This window comes from Ranitomeya variabilis, chromosome 6, assembly GCF_051348905.1.
Source record: "Ranitomeya variabilis isolate aRanVar5 chromosome 6, aRanVar5.hap1, whole genome shotgun sequence".
Classification (NCBI taxonomy): Eukaryota; Metazoa; Chordata; class Amphibia; order Anura; family Dendrobatidae; genus Ranitomeya; species Ranitomeya variabilis.
The window spans coordinates 384874392-384895223 of record NC_135237.1 but is presented as its reverse complement, the minus strand read 5'-3'; the positions used below and the strand labels follow the sequence as shown (position 1 = coordinate 384895223).

Here is a 20832-nt window from a genome sequence, read left to right as displayed (position 1 = left end):
ATTCATCTCAGATTTGATGCTGCATCTACTCTTGGGCTACTTTGCAAATAATGATCATAGCCATGCTTAATGGCTGCACGACAGACATACAGTATTATCATAGATTGTCACATACTGTACCTCTCTATGTATGAGGCTTTGCTGGGGCAGGCAGTCTTCAGTAGCCGTAGGTTCCTCATGGGTTTCCTTACAAATGAAGCTTGTTTTTCTGGGGCTGCCATTGAAAATGTGCTACAGTATAGAAAACATATCAGAAATTATGTCCTGTCACAAGAATTAGGATAAAGTGCTACAGGAGGTCTATTGGCTCGTGCGTTCCTCATTCAGAAATCAGTGATCATGGAGAGAAAAATCAACATTAGTGGTTTTCGTGTGATATGCAGGATTCTAGGATTCCATTTTATATCAATTGTACAGGATCAGTATTAGTCATCATATCGGAAATATCTACTACACATTGAAATAATTTGCATTTGGTAAAAATGTATATAGCTAACTTGAGCAAATATCTTTCATTTACAGGACCCTGATCCAGCGTCCATGTCAGTAACCCTAAGTGCTGCAAATGTACTCCTAGCTATAGGCATCCACGAGGGGCTGACATTGGGAGCGATCTCCCTTGTGCAAACTAATCTGCTGCTGGCAATATTGACAGAGGGCTATGAAGAGCTATACTGCGGAGATCGGTCGGTCAGAACTAGTGATGGGCGAACCCATGGATGTTTGGTTCAGGTACCAGAACAGTACCCAAACCCGGACTCCATGCACATGAATGGGAGGCCTGAACATCCACTGTTTGCCATACTGTCAACTGCATGACAAACACTGCCTCCGATCAGCGGTAAGATTACCGCCAGTAAGAGAGTGAGGCTCCCACAATGTCAGATGACAGCGTGAGTCCACAGTTTGGACCAGAAGTAAAAAGATTATCTCCAGTCATACAGTGCCTACAAGTAGAATTCAACCCCCTGCAGATTTAGCAGGTTTACACATTTGGAATTAACTTGGCATTGTGACATTTGGACTGTAGATCAGCCTGGAAGTGTGAAATGCACTGCAGCAAAAAAGAATGTTATTTCTTTGTTTATTTTTTTTTTAAATTGGGAAAAGTCTTTTCAGAGGGTCATTTATTATTCAACCCCTCAACCCACCAGAATTCTGTTTGGTTCCCCTAAAGTATTAAGAAGTAGTTCAGGCACAAAGAACAATGAGCTTCACATGTTTGGATTAATTATCTCTTTTTCCAGCCTTTTCTGACTATTTAAGACCCTCCCCAAACTTGTGAACAGCACTCATACATGGTCAACATGGGAAAGACAAAGGAGCATTCCAAGGCCATCAGAGACAAGATCGTGGAGGGTCACAAGGCTGGCAAGGGGTACAAAACCCTTTCCAAGGAGTTGGGCCTACCTGTCTCCACTGTTGGGAGCATCATCCGGAAGTGGAAGGCTTATGGAACTACTGTTAGCCTTCCACGGCATGGACAGCCTTTGAAAGTTTCCTCCCATGCCGAGGCCAGGCTTGTCCGAAGAGTCAAGGCTAACCCAAGGACAACAAGGAAGGAGCTCCGGGAAGATCTCATGGCAGTGGGGACATTGGTTTCAGTCAATACCATAAGTAACGTACTCCACCGCAATGGTCTCCGTTCCAGACGAGCCCGTAAGGTACCTTTACTTTCAAAGCGTCATGTCAAGGCTCGTCTACAGTTTGCTCATGATCACTTGGAGGACTCTGAGACTGACTGGTTCAAGGTTCTCTGGTCTGATGAGACCAAGATCGAGATCTTTGGTGCCAACCACACACGTGATGTTTGGAGACTGGATGGCACTGCATATGATCCCAAGAATACCATCCCTACAGTCAAGCATGGTGGTGGCAGCATCATGCTGTGGGGCTGTTTCTCAGCCAAGGGGCCTGGCCATCTGGTCCGCATCCATGGGAAGATGGATAGCACGGCCTACCTGGAGATTTTGGCCAAGAACCTCCGCTCCTCCATCAAGGATCTTAAGATGGGTCGTCATTTCATCTTCCAACAAGACAACGACCCAAAGCACACAGCCAAGAAAACCAAGGCCTGGTTCAAGAGGCAAAAAATCAAGGTGTTGCAGTGGCCTAGTCAGTCTCCTGACCTTAACCCAATTGAAAACTTGTGGAAGGAGCTCAAGATTAAAGTCCACATGAGACACCCAAAGAACCTAGATAACTTGGAGAAGATCTGCATGGAGGAGTGGGCCAAGATAACTCCAGAGACCTGTGCCGGCCTGATCAGGTCTTATAAAAGACAATTATTAGCTGTAATTGCAAACAAAGGTTATTCCACAAAATATTAAACCTAGGGGTTGAATAATAATTGACCCACACTTTTATGTTTAAAATTTATAAAAATGTAACTGAGCAACAAAACTTTTTGGTTTGTAAGATTTATGCATCTGTTAATAAATCCTGCTCTTGTTTGAAGTTTGAAGGCTCTAACTTATTTGCATCTTTTTAAACCTGCTAAATCTGCAGGGGGTTGAATACTACTTGTAGGCATTGTAGGTGTAGGCTGATGGGGCTACTACTCCCACCAGCCTACGCCTGCTGCTAATAACAGTGAGAGCAGGTGCTGGCTGATGGAAGTATTCATCAGCCAGCGCCTGTCCTATAAATAGATAAGATTAAAAAAATTATGTGGGTTCGCTTGTATTTTTGATAACCAGCATGGCAAAACTGACAGCTGCGGGCTGCAACCCTTGGCTGTGGGCTTTATCATGGCTGGTTATCAATAATATAGCGGTACCCATGCAGTTTGGTTTAAATATTTAAATAATAGCAAAAAACGGCTTGTGGTCTGCCGCATTTTTTGACAACCAGCCAAGCTAAAGCAGACAGCTGAGGGCTGGTATTCTAGGACTGATAAGGGGCCATGGATATTGCCCCCCAGCCTAAAAAAGCAGCCCGTAGCCACCCCAGAAATGGTGCATCAATAAGAAATCTTTCCATTACTAATCTGACGGTCCAATTGTAAATAAACACACAAGAAGAATAAAGTCCCTTATTTGAAATAAAAATAAACCGCGTAATACTTTATTTAAAAATAAACACAGTTATACTCACCTAATGCCAACTTCATTGAAAACCTGTAATACAGGATCTCAGAAACAGAAGCCATATTATTGAAAAACAGTCCAAAGTCTATCAGGATTGTTGCAGGCAGGGCTGTGGAGTCGGAGTCAGAGCCCATTTTGGTTGAGTCGGAGTCTGAGTCGGTGTCATGGAAATTGAGGAGTCGGAGTTGGAGGTTTGGCTTACCGACTCCACAGCCCTGGTTGCAGGCAATACCATTGGAGCTCCTTACTGAATTATAAACAGAAACACATGGAGCATATCATTCCAAAGAAGATTAAGAAAAAATTTTAATATATAATTCATAGTATACAAGGCAATACATAAATAAAAAAAACATATCAATGTCAGAGCTATTTAAATCAGATCTCAGGTGCGTGGTGTAGCACCACAGACACAAAATAGTGAAAGAGAGCCTATTATTCAGGTAAGTAAATAAAGTGACAGTGCTGCTAATTAGGAAGAAAAAAGCCTAATTGCAGATTCATGAAACCACGCCAACGAAACCAAGTCAAGGTATATAATGTCAGGTCACTTGGTTACGGTATGTAAGTAATAACCTTGATAATGGTGACATGAATCACCCCATTAGATGGCTCTTACCCATATTCATGTCTGCAGTGCCACATGCGCCCCAACGCACATTTCACTTCAGCTTCCTCAGGGTGCCAAGATGAAGTAAGATGTCCCCAATGCCCATCTTGTAGGTCCCAATACCAGGTGTCGGTACTTTCAGTTAATCGCGGTGCATGTGGCTGAACACGAGCGCCGGAAACTGCATTACTCCCGGCGCCATCATGGCGGTGCGGGTTACAGGGAACTCCTCGATAATGTTAGTGACCCGAACATGTCGCTACCAAGTGCCGGAAGTGATGCTCCGGTAGCAACTCGTGTCGGAGACATGCGCACCTGTACCCTACCGGTCTGTATAATGCTGTCAGTTGGGAGCTACATCCCTCTCATGTGAGTCCACCATTATATTTGGGCAACCTAATGGGCAGGCACCCAGCTATAACAGCACATTTGTTACAGGATGTGCAGATTAACAAAAAATGTGCCGATACACCCCAAAATCATATGCTGCCAACATTACAAGTATAAAACATACGTAGAAATACAAAAGAACACTTGATAAAGTGCATGAGATGACAAGATATACAGTGTACATTATATCTCAGTGCGTCCGTGTTTGGGGTCTGTGCTCGAAAAGTAAGTGTTCGGTACGGACATCGAACTTTACCGCTTGGGATTACCCAGCTCTAGTCTTAACATTGATACTAGCAGTTATAGCAGGAGGCCGGCTGTGTATGTGAGACATGATTATGCAACAAATCACATCGGTACAAAAGCTGCACCATGCGATTATATCCACCATGGAGCACAAAGTGAAAAGATGCTCATGAAGGATCAGTACATCAAATAGTATTAAGGCGTTAGTGACCGTCCACAAATATGGTTGTTTTCTTCTAAAAACAGTGCCACATCTGTCCACAAGTTGCGAGTGCCACTGCAGCTCACCTTCATCAACATCAATAGATCTCAGCTGCAATACAAGGCAGCACCTGTTGGACAGGTGCGGCGCGGTTTCTGGAAGGGGGCAGTCAAGTTTTTACAATCCTGAACAACACCTTTAAATCCAGATATCCCAATGCTAATCACAGCAACATTCATTAAACTTTAAGTGCAAAATCTCCGGCACAGGCTAAAATGTTCTAGTGATTGATGGTCACTGCTGCAGGATATAGAAGCACAGTAAGTGATGGCAAGAAATAAGATCGGAAGAGTTAAGAGAGCAGTTTCTACAGTAGCAGCTATTTACAGCCATTATTAGCATTTCCTATGTTGAGCATTAGGAAGAGACAACATTTGGCAGCATTGGTCTTAAAGACGTCATATACATATTCACCATGTATACACAATAACGGTGACAGCGTACCTTACGAATACAGTACACACACACAAAATCCTTAGCGCTCTAATTTGTACAGAGGAAGAATATACAAGGGCAACATGTGAGGAACGTCGTAGCATTTGTTCTCACAAATCTAGGAATAAGACCCTGCCATCATGTCTGAGCCTAACAATGCAGGAGAACACCATATGTTAGTGACTACGGCAGAGACGGCAATTAGATTAACCTTTCTCCCTCAGTCTCCCAGGAAGTATAAAGATAGAGAAGAAGGGCAGAGAAAAGGATCATATTCTACTGTAAAAGCCATTTATTCTGTCGGCTCTGTATTAGACAAAGAATAGTGCCATGAAGAGCTAATGACGCGACCTAAAGAAAGAAAAAAAGCAGTAAGTAAAGTGCAATAGAGGTAATTACTCTGTCACAGACTCTATGCCCACCATCCACAACATTAAAACCACCTGCCAATAAGCATTGCATCATGAACTCAACTAGACCCATGATGTGTTGGACTAGGCAACAGCTGCAGGCTTATGTAGTGCGACTGTGTTGAGCAGACAGTAGATGGCGCTGTGATAACTAACAGCTTATTCATGTTCCTCTCTACATTGTATTCTCTGAACTCTCATGGTAACAGCATATTTATATCTCCCTCTACATTGTATCATCTGACCTCTCGTGGTTTATGTTGTGTCTGTCTTTCCTGTATTCCTCGCTGTTATTATGACGTAGATAATGGTTGCTGGTCCCGCTGTCTCAGTGCTGAGGAGCCCGCTGAAAGATTAAATCTGCAACATGATGTTCTGGGTATGTGGCTCCAATACATTATCAAAATATACTACAACTTCAATAAATTGAGGCGAGACCTACATGGATCAGACTTGCTTTTGGGCACATCCCACAGATGCTCAATTCGATTTTGGTGTAAAAAAAAGAATGTATAGCTCTAAAATAGTTGCACAACCTCAAGCCCCAGACCAGCTTCACCGATGTCTTGATGGTGTGACTTGTCAGAGAATTGCTGTCATCCTAAATAAGTTGCTGTGTATCGGGAGGATAGAGCTTACAAACGGTACAGAGAGAAATGTAAGGCCACAGAAAAAAAGGATCATATATCTTTAGTATCCCTATTATAACAAATACTAGTGCCACTTGATTGTAATTTTATGGAAAAGGTTTAGAGTAGTACATTTTATTATACCAAAGGCTATAAAATGACAAAATTGTGATAACTTAATTCAACTCCTGCCACTCCAGACTCAGCCAGTGTTGGATAAAATGTCGGAATCAGTGAGGTGACGTTGCTAGCATACCACCTCTGCAGTTAATCATTAAGTTAGAGGGTTTTGCGCCATCTACCTTGGCATCAACACTGAGCACATCACAGCTACCTGAATGAAGACTGGCCCTGACCTGCAGAGAGGCAGCACCGGAGCGGCTGCAGGAGGTAAGTAATGGCTGGGTATTATTTTCCAAAAGATCAAGTCATTGATCTATTAAAGGTTAAACCCGAAACACCTTTAATGGAAAACTATACAGAGAAAGACTCAGACTTCATGATGCTCTGCACATGGGAAGAATGCCTAATGCATATTCTGGCCAGCGCTCAGCACATTTACAACACAAACAGTCCTTCACGTGTAATAAAACTCAACTTCCACAGTTCAAAACAGTTTCAAAATTCTGGTGCTGAATTCAGTTTCTTCGTAAACACATTGAAGCACAGCAAACGCAGCCTCATGCATCTTTCTAGGAGGAGAGCTCATTAGTGAGATCAGCGGAATAAAGTGCTAAAGTGCAATAATGTTGATTCATGGCTCCCCAGGTGACAGCTCTTTCCCCTCCCTGGGAACCATGGAGTAACGCTATAGACATCAGCTCTTTATTGGACTGCTCCTTCTAATTACCCTTCTTTCTGGCAAGATGCACAATGCCATTTTCATTGCATTGGAGATCTTAATTAGGTTTGATTTGCAAATAAAATCCACGAAAACAGAAAGCCTTGTCAGGTGTTTTATCTTCTGGTGTTGTTACCCCTTTTGCATGGATATATTAAAGCACATTTCCTTAATAAGCTTTGAGGTTTGTAATTAAAAAGTCTGTTAGTTACTTGTACCATTCAGATTAGCTACAGTAGAATAGATAAATGAATAAAGGAACAATTGGTTAACAGGACAGAACTTGGAAGCCACTGATGCAATCCTCAATCACGTACAAAAGAGCGAACTCAGGAGTAAAGATCTGTTTATAAGGACCAACTAGCATTAGGATACGACCACTGATCAGTAACCTTTTACTGATCAGCGGTTGTTTAAATGTCTGTTTATACTGGCAGACCAAAATAAACGATGCACACTAAGTGATCTATATTAGACGATGTACCCGCAAGAACATGATCTTTTCTAGTACACAACACAAAAAAAATCATTTCATCAGCGGTTTCAGATTTTGACAAGCTGATATTCTAAGTTTTGAAGAATCACCAGCCTCTGCCTTCAGCTACTTCAAGAGCAGGTCTCCTAATCATGGCTCTCACTTCCCTGAGCAGTGTGCTTGTTCAAATGCCCTGCTATTGCTATAAGTAAATACAGTCATAGTATACAATCCAGGATAAACCTCTGCTAGCTGAATGTGCTACAGCAGAATGTCTGCTGAGCTTTATAGTTATACTAATACTACAGTTTTGATACTCACCAGATTGGTCACTCAAGGAGGAGAGCTCGTCCTGCCAGAAACCAGGAAGTAAGGAGATGGCAACGTTGTGAGCTGCACAACAGATAATTTGAGAATAATCCCTTTCCTGGGAAGACTGAAAGTCACATCTTCATGTAAGTCTATGAGAGTCAGAACACGGCTGTCAGACTAAACTTGTGACCGTTACCTCTGACTTCCTGTCAGTCAGGAGCTTCAGTCACAAGATGGCAGAACAGGACCAGAGCAACACCAGGAACAGCAAAAGGCGGCTGCTAAAAACACTGCACTCAAAAAAATAAAGGGAACACTAAAATCCCACATCCTAGATATCACTGAATGAAATATTCCAGTTGTAAATATTTATTCATTACATAGTGGAATGTGTTGAGAACAATAAAACCTAAAAATGATTAACGTAAATCACAACTAATATCCCACAGAGGATTGGTTTGGAGTTTGCGGCTGAGGTTCTGACGGGACTGAATATACAAATGGGTAATTATTGCCTGTATTTATTTGCATTGATGTAGGGATGACAGGCACGCCATGCTATGGACATTGTAAAGGTGTAGTGATCTAAAAAGAGTGATTGCAGTTATTTTCTGCTATATAGTACTGGCTACACACACTGTTACTAGGCTAACATTAGCAGGCTTACCATAGGTGCTTGTCATCCTGCTTCCCAGTCTTTCCTCGGTCATTTATTACACCTATGGATTCATACACATGTGACCCATGTAATTAATATCTATTATATAGCTATGTATTTTTAAATACAATTTTGTTTAATTTTTGGTACTTTTTGACTCCATGTCCTCATTATTAATATCCCATGGAGGTCTGGAGTTAGAATGATGCTCAAAATCAAAGTGTAAAATTAAGTTACGGGCTGATCCAACTTCAGTGGAAATGCCTCAAGACAAGGAAATGAGGCTAAGTAGTGTGTGTGGCCTCCACAAGCCTGTATGATCTCCCTACAACGCCTGGGCATGCTCCTCATGAGGTGGCGGATGGTCTCCTGAGGGATCTCCTCCCAGACCTGGACTAAAGCATCCGCCAACTCCTGGACAGTCTGTGGTACAATGTGATGTTGGTGGATGGAGCGAGACATGATGTTCCAGATGTGTTCAATCGGATTCAGGTCTGGAGAACGGGCGGGCCAGTCGATAGCTTCAATGTCTTCATTTTGCAGGAACTGCTGACACACTCCAGTCACATGAGGTCTGGCATTGTCCTTCATTAGAAGGAACCCAGGGCCAACCACACCAGCATATGGTCTCACAAAGGGTCTGAGGATCTCATCTCGGTACCTAATGGCAATCAGGCGACCTCTGGCGAGCACATGGAGGGCTGTGCGGCCATCCAAAGAAATGCCACCCCACACCATTACTGACCCACTGCCAAACCAGTCATGCTGAAGGATGTTGCAGGCAGCAGATCGCTCTCCATGGCGTCTCCAGACTCTGTCAAGTCTGTCACATGTGCTCAGTGTGAACCTTTCATCTGTGAAGAGCACAGGGCGCCAGTGGTGAATTTGCCAATCCTGGTGTTCTGTGGCAAATGCCAAGCATCCTGCACAGGGTTGGGCTATGAGCACAACCCCCATCTGTGGACATCGAGCACTCAGGCCATCCTCATGGAGTCGGTTTCTAACTGTTTGTGCAGACACATGCACATTTGTGACCTGCTGGAGGTCATTTTGCAGGGCTCTGGCAGTGTTCCTCCTGTTCCTCCTTGCACAAAGGCTGAGGTAGCGGTCCTGCTGCTGGTTTGTTGCCCTCCTACGGCCCCCTCCACGTCTCCTGGTGTACTGGCCTGTCTCATGGTAGTGCCTCCAGCCTCTGGACACTTCGCTAACAGACACAGCAAACCTTCTTGCCACAGCTCGCATTGATGTGCCAACCTGGATGAGCTGCACTACATGAGCCACTTGTGTGGGTTGCAGAGTCCGTCTCAAGCTACCACAAGTGTGAAAGCACAACCAACATTCAAAAGTGACCAAAACATCAGCCAGAAAGTATTGGTACTGAGATGTGGTCTGTGGTCCCCACCTGCAGAACCACTCCTTTATTGAGTGTGTCTTGATAATTGCCAATAATTTCCATCTGTTGTCTATTCCATTTGCACAACAGCATGTGAAATTGATTTTCAAACAGTGTTGCTTCCTAAGTGGACAGTTTGATTTCACAGAAGTTTGATTTACTTGGAGTTATATTCTGTTGTTTAAGTGTTCCCTTTTTTTTTGAGCAGTGTATATTACTAGGGGCAGAGAACATGCATTAGTGATACCACTCCGAAGGTGAAATAAAAGTAAACACTGCCTTAATAAATATGCTGCATAATTAAACTAGAAGACAATACAGAATCCACTCCCAACCTGCAGTACTGCACTCGCACTTTACATCTATTCACATTGAGGTACTAAGTTTATAGAATCACTGAGCTGGGGGATTTGATAGTGAAATTATGAATAATTCTTCAAAGATGCACTTGTAAAAAGGTTTTCTTCACATGCTTATCATATATCTTAAAGATAGCAGAGCTATGGTTATTGTACAAAGCGCAGCCTCCAGCATCCAGACATCATTAGCTTTCGAATGACAAACCGCAACCTTTACCGAATTAGGGTTTATTGAGTTAGGAAAAACTTCTGGATTGTCTGCTAGGTTCCTGGCCGTGAATTGTGGGCATAAGCTCAATTCCCTTAACAGCTGCAGAAAAACTACCAACTGTATACCGTAATTAACTATTGTGTACAATGCACATTACAAATGCATGAGGTTTTTTTACCTTTGGATCTTCTGCAGCTAATTCAAGTCTATGGGTCTGCACATAAAATCAGCGTACCCACAAGAGAAACTGACATGCTGCAGATTTGAAACAAACACCACGGACAGGTTACCATGGGTGAAAAACAAATAAAGCACGGCAGGCATCAGGCTTCTAGAAACCCCATCCACTTTGAGGGAATCGGAAGAGTTTTTTGTGTGACAATATGCAGCGTCAAAAACAACGTTTCTGCAGGTTCTTGCATTGCTAATAGTGCATGCTCCAGATGTAAACCTCCAGAATGAATTGGAATCTGCACCGGATTTTTTTGTTTTGTTTTGGTTTTTTTGTTACATGTATCTGGAGATTTGGGAAACTCTTGAATTTAATTAACCTCTTCACAACCTGCGCTGTACATAAACAACCTATATGAAGTAGAAGTCTATGCTGCATATCTTAAAATATAGATCTTTATTAAACAATTCAAAAATTCAAACATAAAAATATAAATAAATAGGGGAAATAAATAACAGATACTGCACCTACAGATTAAGTATGAGGTATAAATCCTTCAGTACATATATATAAGTGACATATACTCCACCAAATTTACAACATAGCTCTATACTGATATGTAATGAACTTGTAAATCAATGCTCTTGTAATACCTCCTGGTCACAAACAGACCTAGACTGAGCAGCATTGAAAGTGCATAGTGCTAATATAAGTTTTTAACCATGTAAACATTATATAGTGCAATTCAGTAATATATTAAATAAAGTGCAGGCATTTCAGTGCATAAAATAGAGTGGAGTCATAACATGTAGGTGAAGTCCAGGCCCCGACGCGCGTTTCGCGGTGTTGCTTCTTCTTAGGGGGTTGTACATGTTGTGTTCCTAAAGTTTAGTGCAGTGAGAAAGTCATTCTTAAAGTTTAGTGCAGTGAGAAAGTCATTCCTAAATTACACTAAAGTCTATAAAAGTGGTAGTTGCTTAGGAGGAGAACTAATGATCTATTGAGGAGACTTTGGGCCCTCCATCCTCTTTGCAGTGATCATCCATTTATTTCATATACTGTATGTAAATCCTGGAACTTTGTAAACAATGGTAAAGTTACAAAAGCATAACATAGTGGATGGAACTCCGTGTGACCAGACAGCAAAACAACCTGTTCTTCCCTTCCCCAATGTCAGCAGCAGGGCATGTAACCCACAGATACACCAGGGTGTACAGACTTTCACCTCTCTCATCTAGAAAATATAACCACACAGTATAACATAACAGACTTGTATCCTGCATATTTATGGAAAAGAAATGGGGAATGAAGCCAGAACATTAATTAATCTTCATTATGGAATAATATCACAATAGCTGACTGTGCTATTGTTCCATAATGAAATCGCATTGTCAGCTCTTCTACTCGTTCTTTTGCCCTCCGCTGTCATCAATGACTTTTTTTATCTTAGGAGTTGGAAGAAATGTTAAGACACCGATCCAGAAAGTTTCTCATCTATGTAATCTTAGAATTGAAGCCCTTATGTGAGATATGGGAAAATGATATCTAATTTATATAATTTTGATATCTGATGGAATTCTCTATCAGATACAGTTTGGGCCAAAAATACTTGCTCCAAACTCATCCCCCACCTTTGGCATTCCCCCCATGCCAAAAGGGAAGTCAAATGCACCTCAAATAATGGGACCTCATTTTCCAGCGAATGCACTTCCTTGGACAGGCAAAAATATGGCTTTTTTTAATTAGCTCAAGCAAATAGGCAAATTTATCCGAGTCACCAGCCTCAGAATGCGCAGGTTAACAGAAGCTCAGATTAGAGACCAGGTCAATGCCACACAGAGTTCTAGCAGCAGACACATCTCTACAACAATTGTTAAGAGGAGACTTTGTGCAGCAGGCCTTCATGGTAAAATAGCTGCTAGGAAACCACTGCTAAGGACAGGCAACAAGCAGAAGAGACGTGTTGGGCTAAAGAACACAAGGAATGGACATTAGACCAGTGGAAATCTGTGCTTTGGTTTGACGAGTCCAAATTTGACATCTTTGGTTCCAACCACCGTGTCTTTGTGCGATGCAGAAAAGGTGAACGGATGGACTCTACATGCCTTGTTCCCACTGTGAAGCATGGAGGAGGAGGTGTGATGGTGTGGGGGTGCTTTGCTGGTGACACTGTTGGGGATTTATTCAAAATTGAAGGCATACTGAACCAGCATGACTACCAGAGCATCTTGCAGCGGCATACTATTCCATCCGGTTTGCGTTTAGTTGGACCATCATTTATTTTTCAACAGGACAATGACCCCAAACACACCTCCAGGCTGTGTAAGGGCTATTTGACCAAGAAGGAGAGTGATGGGGTGCTACGCCAGATGACCTGGCCTCCACAGTCACCAGACCTGAATCCAATTGAGATGGTTTGGGGGAGCTGGACCGCAGAGTGAAGACAAAAGGGCCAACAAGTGCTAAGCATCTCTGGGAACTCCTTCAAGATTGTTGGAAGACCATTCCTGGTGACTACATATGTTCAGTTGTTTCACACTTTTTTGTTAAGTATATAATTCCACATGTGTTAATTCATAGTTTTGATGGCTTCAGTGTGAATGTACAATTTTCATAGTCATGAAAATACAGAAAAATCTTTAAATGAGAAGGTGTGTCCAAACTTTTGGTCTGTACTGTACCTGTATCTTTTTAGTGCACCTTTCGGTGATTAAATACAAAATTTATCTTCGGCTGCTCTTTTATCTGGACTCACGACTGCACACTTAGTTGGTTATTATACGCTACCCCGGGGTTGGTTTCTGATCATATATAAGCCTGTTGTTGGACAGGGCTCATATCCAATGAGGAACTGGTGGAGGCATACCGTACTGTGTTAGTGAGGAAATCTGACAGTGACGGTTGGGAGGTTTATATAAATATCCCAAGCCTGGACTGGTGATATATATCCTCCCTCACTGGGAGCGCCTCAATAACTCGTACCTATAAGGGAGGTCTTTCCGGCGACTATTTGCCCTAAGTGCAGTTCCCTGACTGACCCGGGGTAAGTGGTGGCGCCAGAGAGTCGATCCCTGCTGGGTCATTCTCTCCCCTCCTCAGAGGTGAGTGAAGTTGACACACCCTGTACGATCTGTCACACCTTATGTTAAAGGGGATGTCTGATCTTCATAAAATGGGTACATTTCTAAAGTGGCTTGTAAAAATAAACAACTTTAAAATTTCCTACTTATTAAAATTCAAATCTGTTCTCAAGAATGGAGGGACTTTTAGTTTTATAGTTTACAACATGTTGCCAAGGTTACCCACCACTTCTGTAATTATCAGAGGTGGGTGATTTCCTAGGTAGGCAGCACTCATTTGCAAGCGCTTTCATATACTTGTATGAAGCTAGCTGGAATCAACTTTATTGTCATGGCACTCCTTCGAGAGCCTGATTCCATTGATGTGTCACTTGCTCAGCAACTTGCTATAATTTCAATACAAATCAGTGTTTTATCAGCAGGAGATTATCACTGTAGGACTAGGTCTCACATGCAGTCCAGTCAAGCAACTCTTCCCCCACCACTGACTAGTAACTTGCTGACAATGTACACAGAAGCAGCCAATCTGTAGTATGGTTGGGGTTATAAACAGCTACGTCTACAGAAGTGAAAACGGGGATTGTATCCAAACTACACCAAACAGTCCAGAAAATAATAAATGTCTGGAATCATGGTCTCTGACTCATGCTCCTCTCATATTTCATAGCAAAACTTGCTGACAGATTCACTTCAATCATCCAGACAGTCTGCCTTTAACCCCTTAATGACCAGGAGTATTTAAGTTTTTGAATTTCTGCTTTTTTGCTCTCCTTCTTCCCAGAGCCATATTTTTTTTATTTTTTGGACAGTATGGCCATGTGCAGACTCATTTTTTTGCGGGACTAGCTGTACTTTTGAATGACACCATTGGTTTAAACATATCGTGTACTGGAAAAAGGGAAAAAAATTCCAAGTGTGGTGAAACTGCAAAAAATAAGTGCAATTCCACTATTTATTTTATTTTTTTACCATGTTCACTAAATGCTAAAACTGACCTGCAATTATGATTCTCCATATTCCAAGACCTGTAGCGTCTCAATTTTTCATGATCTGAGGCTGGGTGAGGGCCTATTTTTTGCATGACGAGCTGACGTTTTTATTGATACTGTTTTGGTATAGATACAATCTTTGGATCACCCGTTATTGCATTTTATTGCAATGTAGCGGTGAGTGTGACCAAAAAAAATGTAATTCTGGCATTTTAAATTTTTTTCTCGTTACGCCATTTAGCGATCAGATTAATTTTTTTTTCATATTGATAGATCGGGTGATTATAAACACGGCGATACCAAATATGTGTATATTTGATTTATTTTTTATTGTTTTATTTTGAATGGAGCAAAAGGGCGGAGATTTGAACTTATATATTTTAAAAAAAAAAACTTTTTTTTTACTTTTTGCATGTTCCAATAGTCTCCACAGGAGACTAGAAGCTGCAGTACTCTGCTCGCCTCTGCTACACACAGGCGATGATCAGATCGCCTGTGTGCAGCAGAAATGCTTAATTGCTATGAGCGCCATCTGGCAATGACAATCATAGAGGTCTGTTGCAGACCTCTGGTTGTTATGCCAATCCATCGGTGACCCACGGTCATGTAAAGGGGGTCACCGTTAGGCAGGATTAGTGACACACTTTTGGTAAGCGTGAGTTAAATGCCGCTGTGCATTGCCTTTTTAATAATATCAATGTTTTATCAGCAGATTTTCACTTGAAGACTAATAAACCTGCTACAATGTAATCCTCCATATTTATGAGCCCTGTATAACCCTGCCCCTACCAATGATTGGAAGAAAGTTGCCAATCACGTGTGTGGGTGGGGTTATATAGAGCTCAGCATTCAGAGAGCTGGGAGATCTGTAGCAGAGAACACAGTGATTTTATCAAAACTGCTGCAAACATCTACATAAGTGATACATTGCTGGAATAAGGGCCTAAACTTGTTTATCATGCTCTTAGATGGGGTTGTAAAACCTGTTAACAGATTCCCCTTGAAAGGGGTTTTCCCATGAGCAAAGTACATTTCAAAGGGGGTTGTCCGGTCCCAATCGATAAGTCCGGAGGAGGATATCAGTTCAAAATTGTCTTCAAATACTGGAATACAAACAATTTTTGTTTCCCACATTTTGACATGGAGATTTAATTTGATTAATCTTGTGTTTAATTTGATTAATCTTGTGTTTCTGTTTCAGTAGTTCTGCCCACAGTGATTAAGGATACTATATACAATCCACCGCACTCCCTCAGTGGAATATCTTAGACAGAAATGTACAATGATTTTGAAAATGCTGATTTATTTGAATAGAACAAAGAATCAAATATATTGGATCAAAAACGGAAGGCAATTATTAACACAATGTGCAAGCGACTCAGAATGTGACGTTTCGACCCCCCCGGGTCTTAATCTAAGGTCGCACTTATTGAATAATTTCTTATAATGGGAAAAGAGCGTCGTCCCTGAGATATCCAGGGGCAGGTATAAATCTCTAGTGGTAAAAATGGCCCAGTGAATGATCCGTTTATAACCTTCTTTGATGGCAATACTGGTGCATCAGCATTTAGCTGATTAAAGTCTGTTTTTGAGGCATAAATTAGTAGGTGGTGCTTCTATGGGTTCAGCCTTGATAGGGGATAATAGCGGCGCATCAGCGTCTTGCTTGTATAGGTATATGACCCTGTGAAGATAGAGGCACGGCGTTCCTGCGTCCTGTACTGCAGTACAGGACGCAGGAACGCCGTGCCTCTATCTTCACAGGGTCATATACCTATACAAGCAAGACGCTGATGCGCCGCTATTATCCCCTATCAAGGCTGAACCCATAGAAGCACCACCTACTAATTTATGCCTCAAAAACAGAGACTTTAATCAGCTAAATGCTGATGCACCAGTATTGCCATCAAAGAAGGTTATAAACGGATCATTCACTGGGCCATTTTTACCACTAGAGATTTATACCTGCCCCTGGATATCTCAGGGACGACGCTCTTTTCCCATTATAAGAAATTATTCAATAAGTGCGACCTTAGATTAAGACCCGGGGGGGTCGAAACGTCACATTCTGAGTTGCTTGCACATTGTGTTAATAATTGCCTTCCGTTTTTGATCCAATATATTTGATTCTTTGTTCTATTCAAATAAATCAGCATTTTCAAAATCATTGTACATTTCTGTCTAAGATATTCCACTGAGGGAGTGCGGTGGATTGTATATAGTATTGCTAGTTGGACCTTAGGGTCTGTCACACCAGCACCCCGATTTAATCATAGAGTGCAGGCCAACATATTTATATTTATGTTCACAGAGATTAAGGAACACCGTGTGTCTGGTCCACGACTGGACTAACCAACTATCGTCATATATCGTAATATATACTTACCTTGTAATGTCTTCACATCCTGTTCCGTCCAGATGTGTCCGGATCCCAGAATTCTAAGCGGCGGATGTTCCACCGACCGCCATATTGGTACACCCAAGTGATGGGTGTCTCAATATGGAAACTGCTGGTGGTACCAGCCTCTTGCGCGGTACCACCAGTGGAACATCGTCGCACCACACACTGTATAAGCTGCCGCCGGGATCAGACAAATGATTCACTGACCGCCGCCATCTTTGTACAGGAGGAGCGCATGCACAGTTTTAATGTGACCGCCGCTATTTGTCTGAGCACAGATGGGAGAAGTCAGCACATGGCGAAAGAGAGAGTGGATAGGTGGCTGAGCCCATGGGGGAGAGTTCTCAATGCTGCAAAGACTGTCCCATCGTGACACTACTGCCCTGATTTTTATGGTGAGGACGCAGGAGAGGTTTTTTTCTGATGAATCTTTCATGAAGGCTATATTTGTGCATTGGTTTCTGAACTACAGAATAATGTACAACTCCAGAATTTGCTAAATATTTTGAAGGTCTTTTGCAGTCAAGCAGGGGTTCTGGATTTGCCCCTCTAGCAATCATACGAGCAGCTCTCAGTGAAATTTTGCTTGGTCGTCTAGCAAGTATTCCGTAAAAGCTAGTGGTATAGCACAGTCAACAAGACTCGCATGAGGAACATTTCCTATACTAAATGACTGGTGCAAACAGGCTAGGCACTCAGAAACATATCAACCCAGTAGGTCAAGCTGTTAAATGAAAAAAAAACCAGTTTGGTGGGGACTCTTTATGGAACATTCGGGGGAGATCATTCAACTATCCCATGTGTCACTCAAGCCCCTCAAAGAATCCATGTAAATGTGAAGTTTCCAGACGCTAGGGACTAAGGACTAAAGGAATAGAACTTCAGGATGTAAACAATACCAGTTCTTGGTGCAAACTTTATTATTTGTTACAAACACTTACCGTATATACTCAAGTATAAGTCGACCCAAGTATAAGCCGAGGCACCTAATTTTGCCACGAAAAACTGGGTAAACTTATTCACTCAAACATAAGACGGGTATGCCTTGTCCTCTCATCCCTATACTGGTATGCATGGTTCCCCGTCCCGGTCCTTGCATGCATGGCTCCCCCGTCCCTGTCCTTGTATTCATGGCTCCTTATCCCCTATCCTTGTATGCATGGTTCCTATTAAAAAAAAAAAAAAAAAAACACACACACACCCTACTTACCTTCCCAGCGCTCCTTCGCAGCATTTAGTTCCACGCCAGCAGCTCTTCCTGCCGAGCGATCACGTGACCCCGCTCATTAAGGTAATGAATATTCACTCCACACCTATGGGAGTGGAGAGGTGTGATTATTCATTACTTTAATGAGCGGGGCCACGTGATCGCTCGGTAGGAAGACCTGATGGCACCGGAACCAACGAGATGTAGCGAGGACGCACAGGGAAGGTATTTACGATGTGTACTGGAAGCCCGCGACTGCAGCTGTAACTGTGCGCGCTATAAGAGAAATTAATATTCACTGCCAGGGCAGTGAATATTCATTTTTCTTTAGCAGCGGGAAAAGTTACAGCCTAAGCCACCGGCTCCTGCCTCCCGTGACCTCATGCTCCCCCTCCCCACTGTCTTTATAGGACAATGACTCATGTATAAGCCAAGGAGGGAATTTTCAGCACAAAACAAATGTGCTGAAAAACTCGGCTTATACACTAATACATATGGTATTTCAAGAGTGTGTCATCTTCATGTGCAAAACTGACCATACTAACAAATTACATAAAAAGCCACAGGCAAGTATTTTTATTTATTTATTTTTTTATTACAGCACCCTAACTCTTCACAAACCAAATAAAAAATAAGAGTATAATATGTCTAAGTGGATAATACAACTGAAGGTAATATTCAAAACTACAGAAGGAGGAAAGAAAGTAAAGAAAAAAAAAAAAAAGAAGGTCCTACCTGCTGATAAGACAGTTGCAGAATTGGCCCATTGACCACTGAAAAAACAGGACCATTACTGAAATTGGATGCTGACACTTCCAGTCTTGGCATGTGTGTACTAAACCCTGAAGCGATCATAAACACAGGCACTTATACAAACAATTACATTAATTGAATTTCTAAGGACAAAAGGTTACTTTACCGATACAGCAACTTAAATGAGTTTCTACACACTGCAAGGAAAATTCACGATTTTTTTTTATGTTCTGGTAAAGCATACGGCTGCTAAAAGGTAAACTATGCTTCCTGTATTAACTGTTACAGTTTGGATTGTAGCAGATATTGGCAGGAACTATATGCCATAGCATGTACCAGATGTATGCTTATTAAAAGGGTATTCTCATGTTATTAAATAGATTTACTCAGCTAGACAGCACGACAATAAGCAAGTTTGCAATTGTTTTGCTTTGTCTATCACCTGGTATTATGCTGCAATCAGAGCTGTTATTTTTCAAAATGTGCTACTGGTTTCCATGAAGCTGGGCCACAGTGACTGCCCAGACAGTGGCCAAGAGTTCCCACTAATTACAATCCAGGAAAGGAGTTAACTCCTAACATTCCAGCCACCTCTCTCCAGTCCATTGATTTCTATACAGCAATTAGCTGCTCACTTCCTTCCCCTCAGCTTCTCACAAACTCCTGTATTGAACAGGGCTGTGGACTCAGAGTACATTTAGTGGAGTCGGTATAAAATATACCAAGATCTAAAATATATAATAAACCGAGTACAGTAGTTCAATGCAGTATGTGCTGTAAATTTTTTGATAAAAACTGGAGAAAGTTAGGAAACGTCCTATAAATATATGTTCTATTCCTGATCTAATGATCTAGGCTTTTAGTGGAGATTAATCTGAGCTGTACATGCTCAGCATTGAGGCAGAGCTGTGTAGTCAGAGTCGTGGAGTCAGGGAAATTGAGGATTGGCTTACCGACTCCACAGCCCTGGTTATAACTCTTACAAAGTCACTGGAGATTTGGTGGAATTCCACATTTTCAAAACCTTTAAATTCTTATGCCCTTAAACCAAAGAGTTATGTCACACAAAATAGTTAATAAATAACATTTATTGTGGACTTTACAGCAGCACAATTTTTGAATTATTTTTCTTAGGAAGATAGAAGGGTTAAAAGTTGATCAGCAGCTTCTCGTTTTTTTGCAAAGAAATTACAAAACAATTTTTTTTTATTTTTTTTATTGATTGTTTTTAAGAGACTACATCCTATTTGAAGTGCCTTTTTGGGGGCTGTAAGAATCATGTCGGTCTGGTAGTCGGGGGCAGGTATATCTCGCCCAGGTATTTGTCCTATGTGAATTAGGCCGCTCAGTATCTTCAGGATAATGATGGGTTAATGAGTGCGGGAATAAAGGATGACCAGCTGAGGGTTTCCGGGGTCAGCCTGGGGCACACAGATTGCCTGTCTGTGTGAGACAAACGTGAGTGAGAGCTGTGCTCAAGGACTGTGTGTTGTTAGCTGGGTGGGAGAAGCCCCCCCCAGTTGTTAGATAGCAGCGTATTTGTTTAGTTAGTGCCGGACAGGCTAGGATTTATTTTTATGCTTTGTTTTATCTATGTTGCTTTCACGTTAATAAATCTGACCTGAAGTCAGTCTGCTAAGAAACCTGCTGTATGCCTCAGATTCAATGCACAAACCATGTGACCTTTGACCCCAGCAAAGGCGATCCCGAAGTGTTTTGTCACATTGTGGTGGAGAACGCGGGCACTTACGTGGCACAGGCGACAGTATGGAAGACGTGGTGAAAGCCCTAGTACAGTCCACTGCCGTACAGCAGCAGGCCACTGCCGCACAGCATGAAGCTAATCGCTTGATGTCCGCACAGCTGAAGGAGTTAATGGACATGACGGTTGCAGACCGCCAGCTCCTCCA

General features: G+C 42.1%; 1 protein-coding gene across 3 annotated transcripts in view; it reads right to left on the bottom strand.

The window, feature by feature from the left end:
* FBXO15 (F-box protein 15) overlaps positions 1-20832 on the bottom strand; it is a 162218-nt gene that overhangs the window by 116280 nt on the left and 25106 nt on the right. For all 3 annotated transcript variants that reach the window (XM_077270099.1, XM_077270097.1, XM_077270098.1), the window contains exon 3: positions 121-231. In XM_077270099.1, coding sequence (XP_077126214.1) covers positions 121-231 — 111 coding nt within the window. The remainder of the gene's footprint in view (positions 1-120; positions 232-20832) is intronic.